At 39.7% G+C, this 22201-nt stretch overlaps 1 protein-coding gene across 1 annotated transcript in view; it reads left to right on the top strand.

Annotated features, from left to right (window-relative positions):
* Window positions 1-21229, top strand: part of LOC145683113 (neuronal acetylcholine receptor subunit alpha-2-like) — an 86195-nt gene extending 64966 nt beyond the window's left edge. The window contains exons 6-7 of the mRNA XM_081754474.1: window positions 5175-5309; window positions 21003-21229. Coding sequence (XP_081610600.1) covers window positions 5175-5309; window positions 21003-21229 — 362 coding nt within the window. The remainder of the gene's footprint in view (window positions 1-5174; window positions 5310-21002) is intronic.
* The last annotated feature ends 972 nt before the right edge of the window (window positions 21230-22201 follow it).

Here is a 22201-nt window from a genome sequence, read left to right as displayed (position 1 = left end):
TACAGTAGTCGGACAAACTCCCAGTTCATCGGCAATTAATCTAACACTAAGACGATGAGCAATGTTTAAGAGATCACACACTTTCACCAGATTTTCCTCAGTTAACTTTGTTGCAGGTCTCCAAGGGCGGTCATCATCTTCAACGTCCTCGTGGTCATCTTTGAACCTCTTGTGCCTTAAACAAAGCATTGTACGTAACACGGCGTCTTCTTTGTAGGCTTCCTGAATCATACGAAAAATCTCTGTAGCTGTTTTATTCAGTATCGCACAGAAGTTGACAGCATAACGCTGCTCCAAATATCGCTGCATTTTTCACTCACTCAGGTTTTGACGGGGGCCACTTACACGCACTCACGCCACTAGCGAGCTACTCACTCTCGCGTCTCTGAGGCAACTGACGCTTGTGCGGCGCTTAGCTGACATCCCCTCTACTGCACCCTGTCAGTAGAACAGGTCTGCGCGTGGGCCTCTACTCAGATAAAGTGATTGGTTTCAGAATTACAGGCCGCCATAAACGAGAGAAAAGGAAATTTAGACCGCTATAACGCAACAAACGTGAGTGATAGAGCTAAGGCGGCATAGTCCTCTCAAAGATACCAAACCTGCTCTATGCATAAATGCTTATGTCACAATCGTTCCGAAATCCGTGCGAAAGAAATTCCCCACAGGTGCGTTGGGATTTATGGAAAATATGTCAAGGAAATATGTCAAGGTTTCCCAGCTGACAACCATAAATCGTGTGTGCCATGTCGAGGTCTCAAACAGACACGAAATGGTGGACACTGTCATATCCGCTATGTGTGGTTGCATAACCACCAGGTGACCAACAATGAAGTGGTGGATATAACGTGTAGGCAAGACACGTTGGGAGGTGATTTCGCAACTGAAAACAAGGTAACAAGCCCATACGAACATAGGTCGAAAAATTGGCGTGATCCAGCAGCAATCGGTCCAACACTCCGTCGGCGAAGTAGAATATTTAGCGAACGAAGAGAGATATTGACATCGACTCAAAACAAAAGAATGAAAATCAGACCGGGAAACGAAGGCGTGGGAACAAAAAGAGGCCAGTTGGGGGCGAGAAAAATTGGCGTGATCCAGCAGCAATCGGTCCAGCACTACGTCGGCGAAGTAGAATATCTAGCAAACGAAGAGAGACATTGACGTCGGTCCAAAAACAAAAGAATAAAAATCAGATACAAGGGAAACGATGGTGCAAGCCGAATAGGGCAGAGGAAACTGCGCAAGGGGACACCACACAGAAAGACGAGAGTCACCAAAGCAGACATGGTAGGGGCAGTGCAAAGTGACACAGAAATATGTACGATCACGTGTGACGTCGGGCTTACGTACGAATAGTGGGGGAAGAGCCGGAAAATGGGGATTTCCCATTCCAGCGTTGGGTAGCAAGGCAAATGAACACCGCCGGGCATGGTGTATTGGTGCTATGGTACCGCAATAAGCAGAGTTCGCAGACATTGCAGGGTTGAGAATAGCTATAGGCCCGACTAAGTAGGGAACTGAGGCGTGGAGGACATGTACAAAAGTATACAAATATACTGGCAAACGTAGTATTTTTGCAAGGATGGTACACTTCAGCTCGGACTTATATCCGTGATAAATAACTATCACACAGAATGGATACTAAATGTTACTGCAGTCATACAACAGGCGTACCTGTAGCAAAACTAAAGCATATGCTCAAAATAAAGTCCACCACTCTAAACACAAGCGTTCATACGTCGGCGCACAGACTGGCGCACACATCGAAACGTTGGTAGCTCTCCCGTAAACCGTCACAAACGCCTCGGACGAATTGTTTTGACGTGTGAACATCAGGTACCGGACTAGCACGAACAACAGTTTTTAGATGCCCCCTTAAGTAAAAATCTTGAGGATTTAAATCCGGTGACCGGTCAGGCCATGGCGTAGGACCGTCACGGCCGATTCACTTGACCGGGAATACCCTGTTGAAATAGTCTGTCACGAGAAATGAGACGGAGCACCATTGTTCATTACCACATACTTTGTCGTAAGACCAATGGCACATTCTCCAGAAGTGTGGGAAGTATCTCGCGCAAGAATTCCAGATAGATAGGCAGGGTGAGTAGTGGGGGAAGAGCAAGTGGTCCAATGAGATGGTCATCCTGAATCCCTGCCCACACATTGGTACGAAACTTGTGCTACTGAAAGGCCTGTACTATTCGATGTGGATTATCTATAGACCACAGATGACTATTATGGTAATTGTAGATACCATCCCTTTCAAATTGTGCTTCATCGTTGAACAAAATGCAGGAGACAAACCCGACAGTTGTTGCCACCAAATGGAGACCCTGAGTACAAAAATGCAGCCTGGGACGGAAATTCCCTGATGACAGACTCTGTGCCCGGTGTAAAAATTGTTGACATGCATGATCGACAGCACAATCTCAGAGATGGAATTATATCGACGGGCAAGCTCTCTGCAACTTACACTCGGGTCATTGCGCACACGTCGTAAAATACGTTCTTCTGCATGCAGAGTGCGTTCCCCATGTGGTCTGTCTGTGTCATACATACTAGGGCAAAACGTTTCTGTCCTATACAAACGACGAAACAGCTTTGCAAACGTTGTATGATGCGGTTGTCATTTATTCGAATATCGTTCGTTATATAACCGTGCTGCCTGCAAGCTATGTGCTTCCCTATACACAAAAACCATCTCAGCTTGTTCCTGATTAGTGTAATCGGCCATTACACTATGCAGGTAATGAACAATATGTATGTAGTGTGTTTTATCCGTATAGGAGTTTTAGCCCTTTGTGACCGTGCAATGTCCATGAACCGTCCAAGTGTGGCTGTCATTGTTCCTTTCTGAAAGCCACGTTATTCCACCCACGGTTGTCGAGTCCAGTGGTTCTCAACTTTTTCGAGCCTATGGCCTCCTTGCGTGCATCCGATTGCCTTGATCGTCTCCTCCGAATCCAATTCAGCCATACACAAGGCTTAACGTAAGACTGGGACGACGATCCAGACGAACGGTTTCAAGTCTTTAACTAAGCCTTGATTGGTTTGTAACTCATGCAAACAAGGTCGTAGGCCGAGCCATAAACTGGGTCTTGGGCTGATTCCCAAGCTAGCTGCAGGAACCTGAAAGGAACGCTTGTTTTTCATCCTATGATAGTCATCTTTTGCCCCTCTCCCGAAAACATCGAACAGGTAATGACATCTCTAAATCATGTTAATAGTTTCTCGCCCCCAACTGGCCTCTTTTTGTTCCCACGCCTTCGTTTCCCGGTCTGATTTTCATTCTTTTGTTTTGAGTCGATGTCAATATCTCTCTTCGTTCGCTAAATATTCTACTTCGCCGACGGAGTGTTGGACCGATTGCTGCTGGATCACGCCAATTTTTCGACCTATGTTCGTATGGGCTTGTTACCTTGTTTTCAGTTGCGAAATCACCTCCCAACGTGTCTTGCCTACACGTCATATCCACCACTTAATTGTTGGTCATCTGGTGGTTATGCAACCACACATAGCGAATATGACGGTGTCCACCATTTCGTATCTGTTTGAGACCTCGACATGGCACACACGATTTATGGTTGTCAGCTGGGAAACCTATCCATTCACGCCTATCTTTCCTTGATATATTCTCCGTGAATTCCTACGCACCTGCAGGGAATCCCTTTCGCACGGATCTCACTATTGTAACATAAGCATTTTTGCACAGAGCAGGTTTGGTATCTTTGAGAGAACCATGCCGCTTTAGCTCTATTACTCACGCTCGTGGCGCTATAGCGGTCTAAAGTTCCCTTTCTCCCATTTTTGGCGGCCTATAACTCGGAAACTAATCACTTTTGATCTCAGGTTCATGAGAACGTTTTTTTATTATTTTGATATGAGGAATCGTCTCCCGAAGCTTTTCGTTGGAGTTCCGAAACCACCCTATATATAAATATATAAATATATATATATATATATATATATATATATATATATATATATATAACACAAAGCATATACAAAGGAAGATAATTAGCAATAAAAATTAATCATACAAAATGCTTTCTCTCCAGCTACCGTCAACGAATTCAACGAGAAAAGCGCGGGAGAAACAAACGCGAAAACACACAAGAAATGCTCGTAGGTTTCCTAAGAAAATTTCCCTCGACTGACACGAAATATTTCCTTTTATCAAGAAGATTTGTTCTTCCTCCGAGAGTTTATTCTGTATTGAGGCAAGATCAATCGTTATCTTTTTTTTTTTTTTCGAATTCTAAATTCTGAGTGTTTTTCTAATTTGAACACTGTAGCCTACTATTAGTTTTGATTGTTCAAATATTGTATTTGATTATTGTTCATTTTTCTTATTCAACTTTTGAAAAATACTCAAAGGAATTCTCTAGCACTACAGCCCTTACACTACATCCAATTGTATCGATACATTAACGGAATTTAAGACTAAGGAATAATGGACATACCCTTTTACCCGTATTCGATCCGACATTTTATTCTCGAGCTACGCTTGTTTAAACTTTTTTCTAGAAATTTCGTGGTGATCGCAGCGCTGAGAGGAAGCATTTCTACACCCAGATTGGTCTATACTGTTTCGAAATCACGTCCCAATTAGGAGTAAAAATGAGAAGGAACGCGGGAGGACACTGTCCCGATACTTCTAAGAAATATCTGTGGACGTTCCCCACTTTCTAAAAAATACAATGGGCAAAGATAGGCACGAGAATGACGTGACGTCATGCGTTCCCCTACCTTTTGAGGTCCACTTTTACCCTGTTCCCAAGTATTGTCAACCGTGCTATATTTAACACCATGTATATTGGAAAATACGGTAGTTTTTATGGATTTTATATTTTAGAACTTGTAAATAGCACATATTTCTGAAATGTACGCCAGACAGGGTTCCGGAACCAGAGGGGGTTCAAATCACTAGTATATTAGGTTTGGTAATTTTTTTAATTTGTATTAAGAAAATCTTAAAAAATTTAATATATTTTCGTGAGCCAAGGTGGGTTCAGGCCCCATCCTGACCCCTCTTTGGGCATGGGCACCGATCCAGTAATTCTGGTGAACTTCATAATATATAAACAAACTAACTTCAGTGATTAATGTTTAAGTGTTAATAACCATTTATAAAATGCCTCACTGTAAATAATTGTCTTGTATCTTGGCAGCTTTGCTGGTCTTCGTAGTTCCTGCAGATTCTGGGGAAAAAGTGACGCTGGGTATCAGCGCCATGTTAAATATGATAGTGTTCCTGATGAATGTAAGAGAAGATCTTCCGCCAACGGAGAAACCCTCTTTAATAAGTAAGAAATATTTCTTTTCGGTTTTAATTTTACAAATAGTTGGTGTCTCCTCATAGCTATTATGTATGTATATTCGTCTGTCAGAATAGCGTGGCAAAATGAAATTCTCTTCTGGCTAATTTCAACATACTTATTGATATTCCACACGGAATAGTCGCTTGCTCGTCTGACGCAAAATGCCCGCCTTTTGTTAGAGGCTCACTCGCTGGTCCTTGCATGTCAGCGCCATCTCGACTGCTATTCTTGGAAGTGACATCATTGAATTTAATCTTTTTACGATTGGCCTGGAATTTCTGGTCATTAGCTAGCGCTCGCTGACACTATGAATTTGACATGGCGTCAACGCAGATGCTATTTCATGCAGAATATGTGTGTGTGTGAGAGAGAGACAGAGACAGAGAGGGAGAAAAAAAAAGGATGTTGGTAAAAAATAAAATTGCACTGGTTTGAACGTGCCAGACCTGCATGGAAAAAAAATATATTGTGCCAAATGTTTCCTAGTGCTCAACCGTGAATTTTTTCCCCCTTTTAGTTTTATTTGAAATACACAAAATGAAACAAGCAATAATCGTAGCAATGGTTCCAACCTGTGGTTCGCGACCTTCTTCAAGTCAGCATAACGGAAAACAATCATACTTTTGGTAGCACTATATTCTGACTAGTGATGATAACATTTTTCGAAATAAACTATATCTAAAAATGAATTTTTCAGACACTTAAAATATTCAAAAAACAAAACAAAATGTTAGAAAAGTGGAAAACGAAACATTTTTCAAAAAGCGGAAAACGGAATATCGAAGTGAAATTAGAAAATTTAAAAACAATATGTTTCTTCTTGTAAAGCACATAATAATTATCACGAATATTGTACTTTTTTATCAGGAGGTGATCATCAATGAAGTAAATATGCAATTTTACTTAGACAACAGCTGTCAGGAACTTATTTCAAAAATAAGAAAATAAGCACATTGGAAAGTTGTCATCTGTTCTTATACTGTAAACTGCTGGAACTTTTACCCATGTAATTACTTTACTAGACTGTCATTTTCTAATATGAGAATAACAAAATAAAATAAAAATAATTATCAAAATCACGAACAATATGGAATATTAAAAGAAAAGAAAGTAAAAATGAAAATCTAAAATTATTTTTGAAAATAATAGGAAAAGCAAATATTTTGGAAAAACGAAAAATTTTCAAAAATTTTTCGAAGAGATTTTTTTTTCGAAAAGACGTAAAACGAAAACTGAAAGAAAAAAATGACGTTTTCGATGAGAAAGAAAACAAAATATTTCTTGATAAAAGATTGTCCTTAATTTTGACAACGTAAAATGTTAGCTGTTGGCATTACAATTCAGCTGGATAGATGAGTTATAAAGTTCCGTGATACGTGGTCTGCACTTCAGTTTTCGATGGCGTTGTTTCTTGCTCTCTACTTCGGAATTCGCTAACTCTCTTAATATTTAGCTTCCGACCTCCTCATGATACTGAGTTATCTCCTAAAACTCCGTACTCTTACTGGAGAATTTAAACCGACACCAAATACACAAAACGCACAAGTGCTATCTATCTATTTGAATATACAGCATGACAGTGAAACAGACGTTTGTCTTCAACCAATGAATACGTAGCGCGCTGTTGCCAAATCTGTTGTTTGCAAACCAGTTTATAACGGGAGAATGTTGCGTGTGGAACATTTTGAATGTTAAAATAACACAAAAATAGTGGACCCTAATAGCATCATCATAGATGTGTACTATTAAAAATGCTATTGTCTGTTATAAATGTGATTTTAATAATATATTTCATTTGGTTCTGATCTTCAGAAGACAAGAACACAAATATTAATGTAGATCTAGTTGAAGTTTGCTGGCGTAGTATGTCACTTATAATCACATTTAGATCACTTCGAGGATCAAATATACGACTACACATCCCGAACATCAATACCTTATCATTTTTCTTTTGTCTTTTTTTTTTAATTTCGGGACAAAGATAACATCACATAAGAAATATGTTACTGTCAGGCACGTAGCCAGGATTTCGTGAAGGGGGGGGGGGGTCCGTGACATGAAATACTGTGGTCATCCCAAAAGGGGCTCGATCATTCTAAACTATTTTACTGGAACATATATTGGTTCGTTTAGCCAGGATTTCGTAACGGGGGGGGGGGGGCAGAGTGACATGAAATTATGAAGGCCCAGGAGCACGATCAATCTAAACTACTTTACTATCAACATATATTTGGTTTTTAGGACAATAAAATGAGGATATGTTGGCAAGTATTTTAATAACAAACTATGAAGAAATTTCTAGCAAAATAATAATAATAAAAAAAAGTATTGAAAAAGATTTTACAATATTTACGTCCTTCTCCTGTTTATTCAAATATAATAATTTTCCTTTCGTTATGACTTCAATTATTATAAAAAGTACTTACTCAATACTGTCTTGTAAAGTATCTTCTAATATAAATAAAATAAAGAGTTTGTTTGTGTGTTTGTCTGTCTGTGTGCGGCCTGGGGACCAGATGAGTGGACCGAGAGTTACCAAATTTTGGTCAAGGGTACCTTGGCTCAGGTCCCAGATCAAGACGAAGCGTTTTTTTTAATTTCTAAACAGGGGGTCTCAGAGGGCGTTTACCGGAACCGGTTTGGGAACCAGACAAATTGACCGAGAGTTACCAAATTTTAGTCACGAATACCTTGGTCCAGGCTCCAGACCAGATTTAAATGTTTTTGTCGAAATTCGAACCAGGGGGTCTCAGCGGGCCGTTTACCGGAACATGTAAAAGTAGTAGAAAATGACCGATATTTATTTATTTATTTAACAATCACCAGATACAGCTCAGAGGCCATTTACACTGGTTATCCAACAACATTAACAACGGAAAGGATTTGGGAAGGTATCGGCCAGGGCCTGTTTAGTAGGTACCATCCCGGCATTTGCCTGGTAGGACTGAGGGAAACCCTGGAAAATCTCAGGATGGTCGGCAGCAGGATTCGAAGCCACGACCTCTCGAATGCGAAGTCAACGCTCTACCACTTGAGCTATTAGTGTCGAATTCATATTTTCGCGGTCGTTGAAATCAATGGTGAAACTCGGATCGAATTAACTTCCAAATTCACGCTATTCGGCTCCGGGCCGGGGGTCGCCGGAGGGGAAAGACATAAAAGTAATCCAAAATGATCGACATTAGTGTCAAATCCATAGTTTTCGCGGTCGCTGAAATCAATGGTGACATTTCCATTAGCGATGACGTGCAAATTTAGTTAGAATTGTATGCGGGCTGGGAGTCAGCGGGGGTGGGGGGTGGGGGTGGATACCGAGACATGTAAAAAATAGCCCAAAATGACCGATATTAGTATCAAATCCATAGTTTTTGCCGTCGCTGAGATTCATGGTGATACTCCCACAGGCGTTGACTTCCAAATACAGCCCCTGTGGCGAAGCATGTGTATGTTCAACTAGTTTTACAATATATACGTTCATTTCTCTGTTGAATCAAATGCTAACAGAACTTTCTTTCAACATAAATTATTGTTTTTATTATTCCGTCAACTATTGTTGGTTCCAAATGACAGGTTAAAGGAGCAATAGAAAATTGTCCTTGAAATAACATGTTGGATACTACAAGGATGCGATGACAAAAAATTATGATTTAAAATGTCCACGCTGTTACACAACGGCACTATGCTTTCGAAAGCTTGAAATCTCCCTGACTAGTAGCAGAAATTCTGAGAATTCCATAACTTTTCTTGAAATTTCAAATTCCCTGACTTCCAGAATATCTCGCTTACCTCGCCACCATATTGGAAGTAATACAAATTTCCTCATAAGAAAGAGTAAGCAAATCTTCCTGTAGTTTTCTTTTTAATTTTTAACGGTGATCCTTCATTTCATTTTGTCATTTCGTCATTTCATTTTGTTTTATCCTTCCTTAATTTTTTAATTTCTGGTCTCGAAGGGGGGTCCGGACCCCCAGGACCCCCCCCCTGGCTACGTGCCTGTCGGCATTTGCCTGGTAGGACTGAGGGAAACCCTGGAAAATCTCAGGATGGTCGGCAGCAGGATTCGAAGCCACGACCTCTCGAATGCGAAGTCAACGCTCTACCACTTGAGCTATTAGTGTCGAATTCATATTTTCGCGGTCGTTAAAATCAATGGTGAAACCCGGATCGCATTAACTTCCAAATTCACGCTATTCGGCTCCGGGCCGGGGGTCGCCAGAGGGGAAAGACATAAAAGTAATCCAAAATGATCGACATTAGTGTCAAATCCATAGTTTTCGCGGTCGCTGAAATCAATGGTGACATTTCCATTAGCGATGACGTGCAAATTTAGTTAGAATTGTATGCGGGCTGGGAGTCAGCGGGGGGTGGATACCGAGACATGTAAAAAATAGCCCAAAATGACCGATATTAGTATCAAATCTATAGTTTTTGCCGTCGCTGAGATTCATGGTGATACTCCCACAGGCGTTGACTTCCAAATACAGCCCCTGTGGCGAAGCATGTGTATGTTTAACTAGTTTTACAATATATACGTTCATTTCTCTGTTGAATCAAATGCTAACAGAACTTTCTTTCAACATAAATTATTGTTTTTATTATTCCGTCAACTATTGTCGGTTCCAAATGACAGGTTAAAGGAGCAATAGAAAATTGTCCTTGAAATAACATGTTGGATACTACAAGGATGCGATGACAAAAAATTATGATTTAAAATGTCCACGCTGTTACACAACGGCACTATGCTTTCGAAAGCTTGAAATCTCCCTGACTAGTAGCAGAAATTCTGAGAATTCCATAACTTTTCTTGAAATTTCAAATTCCCTGACTCTTCCAGAATATCTCGCTTACCTCGCCACCATATTGGAAGTAATACAAATTTCCTCATAAGAAAGAGTAAGCAAAAGCTTCCTGTAGTTTTCTTTTTAATTTTTAACGGTGATCCTTCATTTCATTTTGTCATTTCGTCATTTCATTTTGTCATTTCGTCATTTCATTTTGTTTTATTCTTCCTTAATTTTTTAATTTCTGGTCTCGAAGGGGGGTCCGGACCCCACGGACCCCCCCCTTGGCTACGTGCCTGTTACTGTCATACAATAACATCATGAAATACAAATGCGAGTTACAGAGTCGCTCAACTCTGGTACTAGGAGCTCTTTCTTCGATTCAAACCTATACAAACTTTTGGTGAAAACGGGTTTCTAGGTTTTCTAGGTGATATTCCATTATCTTAACTACATTCCATCGTCCTCGAACAAACGTCATTAGATGTTAGAAAATGGCAGAAGTAGGGGGCAGAGTATTCCAACATTACTCGAGACTATCATACTACGAGCTATACGTGACTTTACAATGTAGAAAATCTAGGTGAGGAGAAAATCACAGAGTCACAGGCTGATTGCTTACCCAAAATAACAACAAATAATAAAACAAAATGATCATAACACTGTAAATAATAAACATGCTCAATTCGGTTGCTTCACCAATAACCAATCATTGGGGTAGTTAAAAATATCAACTATCAAGGACAGAGATAAACTCCTGAGCCACATCGAAACGAGGATATAACAGGAAAGAAACCCGGCATCCAACAGGTATTGAACCCTGGTCCTCTGGCTGATAAATATGTCCTTACCGACTGCGCAATCACGACTCTAGTTAATACGGCTACTTGAGTTTAATCAAAAATAAATAATTTAGATACTATTTCAACTAATAAACAAATTACATTAAAATATTGACTGTAGATCTATGGTATATAAATGCTGTTTGTAATCAATGATCATATTATTGAATCAATCGCGACGCTCCACGACTACACAGTGCGTAGTTCTGAAATTGCCGTTATAACTTATTTTATAAAATACATTAAAAAAAATCTTTTCGAAGAGGTGTCCTCGAAAACTTCTGAGATTATATGCACTGGGAGGAAATTATGAACTGAGTTTTGGACCATACGACGCAATTATGGTTTAAACTTCACTTTTATCTGAATATTTTATTACCTGGATTCAGAGCTGATCAAATACTGTAACCTACCTAAACTAAAAGCTAGAAGCAACCGATTAAATTATTATTATTATTATAGGAAAGGGGGGCAAGAGTACGCAAATTTTAATTAAACTTATATATTTTGGTAAAAAATAGTTACAACGGAAAACTTTTACATGGAACACAAAACTTGAACTCTCCTTTACGAAATGTGAACTCAACTTTTATATACCTCTGCCCTTGAAGGAACTATAATTCGTAAAATGAAAACATTCAAATTCGTACTCTTGCCCCTATATGTGGGGCAAGAGTACGAAATCAAAGGGGCAAGAGTACGCACCCAAAGGAGCATTATCAATTATCACAGTTGAAGCTTCCTACTCCTTTATATGATGTGCATTGTTCATGCCACCATTCATGGCATCTTGCGCACTTGATTCAGTCTTCAATTGGTGGATCACTGTAGATGATATTGCATAATGGACACTCTTACAGGTGCATTTCGCCAGCCCCCCCACCTTGGAGTTTCGAAAAAAAACCTATGCCAAACGTTTGTGCTACGTTTGTGCCGGAATGTACCGCAAAAATTTTCGTTTGTACCACTTCCGGTACGAAGTTATAAGGGTTTTAAAGTGGGGGGGCTGGGGAAACGGCAGCCCCCCCACCTTGGAATTTCGAAACGAAACCTATGCCAATCGTTTGTGCTACGTTTGTGCCGGAATGTACCGCAAAAATTTTCGTTTGTACCACTTCCGGTACGAAGTTATAAGGGTTTTAAAGTGGGGGGGGGGGCTGGAAAAACGGCAGCCTCCAAACTTAGAATTTCGAAACAAAACCGATGGCAATCGTTTGTGCTACGTTTGTGCCGGAATGTACCGCAAAAATTTTCGTTTGTACCACTTCCGGTACGAAGTTATAAGGGTTTTAAAGTGGGGGGGCTGGAGAAACGGCAGCCTCCAAACTTAGAATTTCGAAACAAAACCTATGCCAATCGTTTGTGCTACGTTTGTGCCGGAATGTACCGCAAAAATTTTCGTTTGTACCACTTCCGGCACGAAGTTATAAGGGTTTTAAAGTGTGGGGGCTCGAGAAACGGCAGCCTCCAAACTTGGAATTTCGAAACAAAGCCTATGCCAATCGTTTGTGCTACGTTTGTGCCGGAATGTACCGCAAAAATTTTCGTTTGTACCACTTCCGGCACGAAGTTATAAGGGTTTTAAAGTGTGGGGGCTGGAGAAACGGCAGCCTCCAAACTTGGAATTTCGAAACAAAGCCTACAACAATCGTTTGTGCTATGTTTGTGCCGGAATGTACCGAAAAATTTTCGTTTGTACCACTTCCGGTACGAAGTTATAAGGGTTTTAAAGGGTGGGGGCTGGAGAAACGGCAGCCTCCAAACTTGGAATTTCGAAACAAAGCCTATGACAATCGTTTGTGCTATATTTGTGCCGGAATGTACCAGAAAAATTATCGTTTGTACCACTTCCGGTACGAAGTTACAAGGGGTTTAAAGTGTGTGTGGGGGGCTGGAGAAACGGCAGCCTCCAAACTTGGAATTTCGAAAAAAAACCTAAGGCAATCGTTTTTGCTACGTTTGTGCCGGAATGTACCGAAAATTTTTTCGTTTGTTCCACTTCCGGTACGAAGTTATAAGGGTTTTAAAGTCGGGGGGGGGGGCTGGAGAAACGGAAGCCTTCAACCTTGGAATTTCGAAACAAAAACTATGCCAATCGTTTGTGCTACGTTTGTGCCGGAATGTACGGGAAAAATTTTCGTTTGTACTACTTCCGGTATGATGTTATAAGGGTTTTAAAGTGGGGAGCTGGGGAAACGTCAACCCGCCATCTAGGAATTTCTAAACTAAGCCTATGCCAATCGTTTGTGCTACGTTTGTGCTGGAATGTTCCGCAATAATTTTCGTTTGTACCACTTCCGGTACGAAGTTATAAGGGTTTTGAAGTGGGGGGACTGGAGAAACGGCAGCGTCCATACTTGGAATTTCGAAACAAAACCTATTGCAATCGTTTGTGCTACGTTTTTGCCGGAATGTATTGAAAAATTTTCGTTTGTACCACTTCCGGTACGAAGTTATAAGGGTTTTAAAGTGGGGGGCTGGAGAAACGGCAGCCTCCCCACCTAAAAATTGCAAAACAAAGCCTATGCCAATCGTTTGTGCCGGAATGTACCGCAAAAATTTTCGTTTGTACCACTTCCGGTATGAAGTTATAAGGGTTTTAAAGTGGGAGGGCTGGGGAAACGGCAGCTCCCCACCTAGGAATTTCGAAACGAAACCTATGCCAATCGTTTGTGCTACGTTTGTGCCGGAATGTACCGCAAAAATTTTCGTTTGTACCACTTCCGGTACGAAGTTATAAGGGTTTTAAAGTGGGGGGGCTGGAGAAACGGCAGCCTCCAAACTTGGGATTTCGAAACAAAACCTATGGCAATCGTTTGTGCTACGTTTGTGCTGGAATGTACCGCAAAAATTTTCGATTGTACCACTTCCGGTACGAAGTTATAATAGTTTTAAAGTGGGGGGTTGGGGAAACAGCAGCCCCCCACCTAGGAATTTCGAAACGAAATCTATGCCAATTGTTTGTGCTACGTTTGTGCCAGAATGTACCGCAAAAATTTTCGTTTGTACCACGTCCGGTACGAAGTTATAAGGGTTTTAAAGTGGGGGGACTGGAGAAACGGCAGCGTCCAAACTTGGAATTTCGAAACAAAACCTATTGCAATCGTTTGTGCTACGTTTTTGCCGGAATGTATTGAAAAATTTTCGTTTGTACCACTTCCGGTACGAAGTTATAAGGGTTTTAAAGTGGGGGGGGGGCTGGAGAAACGGAAGCCTCCAACCTTGGAATTTCAAAACTAAGCCTATGCCAATCGTTTGTGCTACATTTGTGCCGGAATGTTCCGGAAAAATTTTCGTTTGTACTACTTCCGGTACGAAATTATAAGGGTTTTAAAATGGGGAGCTGGGGAAACGGCAGCCCGCCACCTAGGAATTTCAAAACAAAACCTCATTGCAATCTTTTGTGCTACGGTTATGTCGGAATGTATCGCAAACATTTTTGTTTGTATCACTTCCAGTACAAAAGTATGACAGTTTTAACTAGGGGGCTGCCGTTTCCAGAACCCTCCGCCTTGGAATTTCGAGATAAGACTGTGTCAATCGTTTGTGGTACGTTTTTGCCGGAATGTACCGCAAAAAAATTACGTGTCTGAAGTTGGCCCCCCACCTCTCGCAAATTACACCAAACGTTGCACATCGTTAATGCATCGTTAGTGCACGTTAGTGCATTTAGAACTAACGTTAGTGCTATCAGCGTTTACGAGATATTGAAGATTTTGGTGGGGGACCAACTTTATATGAAGTTAGCCCCCCACCGATCTTTATGCAGACAGATTTTCACTAAACTTAGCGCATCGTTAGTGCACTTAAACACACTAAGCACTACCGTAAGTGCTACCATATTTTGGGATTATTCAAGATTTTCGGTGGGGGTCCAACTTCAGAAATATCAAATTCTATACAAATAGAGGCTGAAACATGGGGTTGACGGTAATCGTTAGTGCATCGTTAGTGCACTTAAAAGCACTAAGCACTAACGTTAGTGTTACCACATTTTGAGATTTATTCAAAATTTTTGGTGGGGGCCAACTTCGGAAATATCAAATTCCATACAAAGTGTCAGTATTTTCAGGAATTAGTAACGAATGCACTAATTACTTTGTTAGTGTTTGAAGAGGGCGCAAATTCACGCTGACCACCAAAGATATTTTACTTGTAGCACCTACACTAATTAAGCACTAACGTTAGGGGTTGGTGCACGAAGAAGCACTAACGATGCACTAAGGATTGTACTGGAAATGATCATTAGTGCTTTTTAATTTGGCAGAAATTGGACACAGTGAAAAACTCCCCTTAAATTTCTTATGTGAGTTTCCTGAGATGTAACTGGCCATAACTACACTAATAGTGAAGCACTAATGAAAACGGCTGTAATTTTTTCGTTATTGGTTGAAGTGGGGCGCCAAGTTTATGAAAGCTTCCAAAGGTTTTTTTACTTGTAGGACCTACATTAATGAAGAACTAACGTTAGGTGTTATTGCACTAAGAAGCACTAACGATTTCAGTAGAAGAGGTCATTAGTGCTTTTGATTTTGGCGGAAATTTGACGCAATGAAAAATTCCACATAAATCTCTTATGGGATTTTTGTGGCATATAATTGGCCATATCTACATCAATAGTTAAGCATTAACGGAACTATGAGTGTTTTGCAGAAGCGCTAACGATACATTAACGAATGGACTTATTTTTCGTTACTGCTTGAAGTGGGAACCAAGTTCACGCTGGCCCGCAAAGGTTTCTTACTTGTAGCACCTACACTAATGAAGCACGAAACTTAGGTGTTGGTGCACTAGGAAGCACTAATGTTACAAGGAAAGAAAACTTTCGAAATTATCGTGAACTTAGCCCCTACTACAAGCACTAACGAAAAAATTAGTTTTATACGTTAGTGCATTGTTAGTACTTCTAGAAGATACAAGTAGTTTCGTTAGTGTTTCACCATTAGTGTAGAAATGGCCAATTATAAGTCTCAAAACTCCCATAAGAAACACATGGGGAATTATTCATTGTATCAAATTCCCATCGCATTCAAAAGCACTAATTACCTCTGTTAGTGCAATTGTTAGTGCATCGTAATTGCTTCTTAGAGCACAAACACCTAACGTTAGTGCTTCATTAGTGTAGGTGTTACAAGTAAAAAAATACCTATGGGGAAGTCAGCGTGAATTTCGCACCGACACTTTAAGCACTAACGGAAAAAGTCCAATTCGTTAGTGCTTCTATAAAGCACTAACAATTTCTTTAGTACTTCACTATTAGTGTAGTTATGGCCAATTACATATCACGAGACTCACAAGATATTTAGGCAAATTTTTCATTGAATAAATTTCCGCCAAATTCAAAATCACTAATAATCTCTTCTAGAGCGATCGTTAGTGCATTGTTAGTGCTTCTTAGCGCATCTACACCTAAGGTTAGTGCTTCATTAGTAAATGTGCTATAATTAAAATACCATTTGAGGCCAGAGTGAACTTAGCGCCCCCACTTCAAGCACTAACTAAAAACTTAGTGCTATTCGTTAGTGCATTGGTAGTGCTTCTGGAAAACGCTAACAATTTAGTTAGAACTTCAATATTAGTTTAGTTATGCCCAATTACATGTAACGAAACACATAATAAATTTATGGGAAATTTTTCATTGTATCAAATTTCCGTCAAATTCAAGAGTACTAATGATCTATTCTAGTGCAATCGTTAGTGGTTCTTAGTGCACCAACCCCTAACGTTAGTACTTCATTAGTGTAGGTGCTACAGGTACAATATCTTTGGAGGTCACGGTGAACTTGCGTCAACTTCAAGCACTAACAAAAAATTAATGCCATTCATTAGTGTATCGTTAGTGCTTCTAGAAAGCACTAAACGTTTGTATGGAATTTGATATTTCTGAAGTTGGCCCCACCAAAAATCTTGAATAAATCCCAAAATATGGTAATGCTAACCTTAATGCTTAGTGCATGTAAGTGCACTAACGATGCAATAACGATTGTCTTTAACTGCATGTTTCTACCTCTATTTGTATAGAATTTGATATTTGTGAAGTTGGCCCCCATCTAAAATCTTGAATAAATCCCAAAATATTGTAGCACTAACGTCAGTGTTTAGTATTTTAAGTGCACTAACGATGCACTAACGATTGCCGTTACCTCTATGTTCCTATATCTATTTGTACAGAATTTGAAATTACTGAAGTTGCCCATCCCACCGAAAATCTGGAATGAATTCCAAAATATGGTAGCACCAACGATAGTGCTTAGTACGTTTAAGTGCACTAAAGATGCACTAACGTTTGCCATTAACCCCATGTTTCATCCCTATTTGTATAGAATTTGATATTACTGAAGTTGACCACTCCACCAAATTTTTTGAATAAATCTCAAAATATAGTAGCACTAACGTTAGTGCTTAGTGCGTTTAAGTGCACTAATGATGCACTAATGATTGCCGTTAACACTATGTTTCTACCCTTATTTGTATAGAATTTGATATTTCTGAAGTTGCCCCCCCCACCAAAAATCTTGAATAAATCCCAAAATATGATAGCACTAACGTTAGTGCTTAGTGCTTTTAAGTGCACTAACGATTGCCGTTAACTCAATGTTTCTATCTCTATTTGTATAGAATTTGATGTTTCTGAAGTTTGCCCCCCACTTTAAAACTATTATAACTTCGTACCGGAAGTGGTACAAACGAAAATTGTTTCGGTACATTCCGGCACAAACGTAGCACAAACGATTGGCATAGGTTTTTTTTCGAAACTCCAAGGTGGGGGGGCTGGCGAAATGCACCTCACTCTTACACTACTTCCTCACTGACCTGAGGAGTTGTAGCTACAACTTCGATTGTAGCTTTCTTGGTGCAAGATGATGTTTGCCTTTGCTCTTTGGAGGGCGCCGTTTCGGAAGTAAGTTCTGCTTGAAAGGAGAGGATGTCAGAATCTCTGATTGACATCGAGAAGATAAGATTTTTTGGTTGAGTCGGAAGAGGACTGACAACCACCAAAAGAGTGCATGATGTGGACGGTCCACATGGGCCCCTGCTTACCTCCAGTGAAGAACCAGCTTTACTGGTTGGAGGTTTGGTAACCGATGAACGAGCAGCCGGCAGAGAAGTGTTTGATGTGGACAATCTGCATGAGCTCCTGCTTGCTTCTACTGAGAATCCAGCGTTACTGGTTCAAGGTTAGGTAACAGATAAATGAGAACGAGCAACCGGCAGAAGAGTATTTGAAGTGGACAGTCCGCATGAACTCTTGCTTGTTTCTAGTGAGGATGTAGTGTTGCTGGTTGAAGATTTGATAACAGATGAATGAAAACTAGCAACCGGCAGAAGAATGTTTGAAGTGGAAAGTCCGCATGAGCTCTTGCTTGCTTCTAGTGAGGATCTAGCGTTACTGGTTGAAGATTTGGAACAGATGAATGAGAACGAGCAAACGGCAGAAAAGTATTTGAAGTGGACAGTCCGCATGAGCTCTTGTTTGCTTCTAGTGAGGATCTAGCGTTATTGTTTAAAGGTTTGGTAACAGATGGAGGAGGACGAGCAACTGGCAAATGAGCGTTTGATCTGGATGCGCCGCATGGGTCCCTTTGTACTTCCAGTGAATCATCCGATGAACGATTTTGGGCTCTATTCAGGTCTGATGCTTGATTTGTTGCTTCAGGAATGCTTTCGTCTTCAGACCTGGCTTCTACCACATCCACAATAGAAGGAAGAAAATCTTCTTCAGTGAACACATCTGGATTCAGTAGGACAACTCCAGATTCTTGAAGGCTGGAAAGCAATGGTTGCAGCTTTGTAGTAAGCCTCAGTAAACAAACTCGCAACTGGGAATTAGGCGGGATGGATGATTCCTCATCCATTATCACACACTGTTGAATACCAGGATTTCAGCGAGTCAAAAAAGGAGCGATCTAATGTTTTCAAATTATGGCTGGGATTTGGTGGTAAACTCAACATCACTATCCCATTTTGCCTGAAGAAATCAATCCCTTCGATTGAAATGTGAGAGGTCTGATTGTCAACAAGTAACTATACCTTTTTCGTAACCGAATTTGATCGCACATGTTGGTGTAAATAATATAACTATTCTACGAAAAGTTGTGAGGTGATGAACCAGAATTAGATATTCCCACAGAACCCGGCGGCGAGCCACCGAATAATTCTTATTTTATTTGTTTTGTGGGAAATATCTAGGGAATAAAGGTACCAGATGCACTCACCAGGAAACAGCTCTTATGTTAACTCCAAAATCACTACATATAGTTTTATTCACAACTGATTTTTAGTCAACTTTTGGAACTTTATGAGGAACCGTATTTATACCAGTTTCGTACATATAGATATCCCGTGGAGGAGAGCCGTTTTGTCTTACAAGATTTTTTAGACAATTAAAGCATTCGACTTGTGGCTTGCTAAAACCACGAGCTCTCCTCAGACCAGTCTTTGAAGGCTGTCGCAAAGCAATTGTTAAATGTGTACGACGGAAAGACTCTGTCCAATTTCTTCCTGCCATTCGATTCACATGGCTAAAGGATATGGGGCAACTAGTTACGTTCAGCAAAATTGTATGCCATTCTTCTTAGATCTTTTGAAGTTAAGTTATAGAAGAATTGATCCAGTAATGTGATAATTCGTTCTCAATTTCGTCGGTAAATAGGCCTACTGGCTTTATTATGCCTAAAGACGTTGCCGATTCTCATTAAAAAAAGAAAAATCCTTAATTCTTCTTATATCAGTAATGGGAATGCATAGAATACAAAAAAAAATCAGATAATATTTAGACCCTTTATAAAAATATATTTCCAAATTCAGCTTATTTCATCAGTTACAGAATGCTTGTCAGCTACGAGGGAAACTTGAAAGCTTCTCGAATTATCCTTGATGAAGCTACATATTGTCAAATGTTGGGTTAGCTTCATATATCTTTATAGGATCCCATACCAATCATTGGACTGATACCGCCTTATGGAGAGTCGTTTTAACGTATGATTACTAAAGGACTGACTACTACAGGAAACATACGGTAGTCGAACTTTTTAGTATGGCACTAATCACGCGTCAGAACGACTCTGAATAAGGCCCATTGAAATTTATTACTGAAGACTACTGACATTTAAGATAAAAGAGGACAAAGCGTAGTATTTCTGAAAACTGAATAAAATAAACAAGCGTAACGTTATTCAATAACTGCAGTTTAACTATCTCCACTGATATCCTCACACGTTTATCTGTTTCGAAAACTCAAACACCACCTTAGATACTGTTATGTAAGGAGTGGTATTTAGAATAAAAATTTATCCCTCGTACATAAGAAAATATCAGGATTCTTCAGAATTCTTAACGTTAGAGGCTACATATGGCGACCAGTATTCGTAAAGTTTGCCGGACTCTCTATTACAACGGAATCTACATTCTTTTTTGATTGTTAGATCTATATCAAATTGGATTCTTTTTCATAGAACAGAAGGGGCAAGAGTACGCACGCGTACCCTTGCCCCGTAGGTATCTGCGTACCCTTGCCCCCTCACTACACAATTGACTTTCCCGTGATGTTGTACAGCCAACTGTTGGAAGAAGGGCAATTTACTCCATCCTGTCAAACAATGGATATGTTAGAAACTAACACTTTATAGTACTTTGAAATCGTTATAAAATTGTGTAAATTATTCATTAACTACTTATGTCCCAATATTATATCAAACTATTAGAAAAACATAAATAATTACCTAGTTTGCCGCAGCACACTCAAACTTGTTTAGGTTCTAGACGCCATTAACATCAAACTCCACGTGACGCATTATTGCCATACGCGAATATATTCACCTGATTTTAGGGAATCGTATCCTTGCCCCCCACGTACTCTTGCCCCCCTCTACTCTATTATTATTATTATTATTATTATTATTATTATTATTATTATTATTATTATTATTATTATTATTATTATTATTATTATTATTTTACATTAATTCTCACTGGCGAAATCAACTTTCATTTTGAAGCAGTAAGCTCAATAAGGAATCACGACAAAACAAAACGTTTTTTTTTTTTTTTTTAAGACACGTTTCTATTTAGTTTCGATCAAAGCAGTCTTCGACTTCATCACGCTAGGAATGTTACTGGAACTGAGTTGGTGAACGTCAGAGTAGCGCTGAGATCAAACACCAATTTGGCTGTAGCGGACTATAAAGACTGTAACCGCACTAAACCAATTTCTTTTCGAGAAAAGACGGTGGCCGAGAAAAGTGACAATGAGTTGTATCATATAGAGGTCGCTAGTGGCTGAGGATATCTGTGGAAAGGTTGGTTATGAGGGCAATAATGGCGAAGGTGGTGGAGGAATGAGTCGTCTGAAATTAGTGATTATTACTTTATTATTTCTTCCCAGACTTCCTCGCTGCCCACTCGGCCTTTTTAAACTATGGTTTATATTCTGTTCTTGTTCGTAGCTGTCTGAGTTACTTAGTCTACTTCCGGATAATTTTTTGGATAAATGGTTGTGTTACTATTATAAGAAACATTCCAAAAGTGGCATAAACAGGGTAAATGAAAATACCATTTTCTTCTAGATCTTTAGATGGTGAACTTTGCTAGAGATATTGTAAACGTTTTCTACTGTACTGACAAGAGAACATTTCGATTTGGTGAATTCAATTGCTAAAAATGATTGCTAGCACTGGATTCAGCACAGTCTTGGGAAGTAACGTAGCGCAAATAACGCGTTACTTGTAACGCGTTACTTTTTAAGTAACGTTTCCTAGTAACGTGTTACATTTTTCCAAAGTAATTGTAACGGTAACGCGTTACAAATTTTTAAGTAACGTACCTAGTTTGCGTTACTTTTTTTGCGTTACATTTCAGATGAGTAACTACAATATATGTATATTTTTTTTTCGGAAACAAATGTTTCTTTCCTGTAAGCGAATTTCTCAGAATGAAGCAATGGAGCATGAACGATGTAGGTGGCCGACAGTCAGTCACCGGTACACAAAGAAACAGATAAGATCATAGTGAAACTTGTTGTTTTTGGAAGATGTGGACAGCCTCAGTCAAATCACGTGTACTGATTTCAAGCATCTGGAACATTTTGTTGTAGATTTTGACAGCTTCAAATCAATACATTCAGTGAGTGAATTACGAGTACAATGGTACCGGTAGTCTATTTTACTTTGATTGCTGTTGTTTTTATAAGAATGGAGAACGAAAATATTTTATCGTTCGAACATTTGAAAGAATAATTTTCGTAAAAGCTAAAGAT

Source organism: Thermobia domestica, chromosome 4, assembly GCF_964235325.1.
Source record: "Thermobia domestica chromosome 4, izTheDome1.hap1.1, whole genome shotgun sequence".
Classification (NCBI taxonomy): Eukaryota; Metazoa; Arthropoda; class Insecta; order Zygentoma; family Lepismatidae; genus Thermobia; species Thermobia domestica.
Note: the sequence above shows the minus strand (reverse complement) of the source record. Positions and strands in the feature narration are given on the sequence as shown.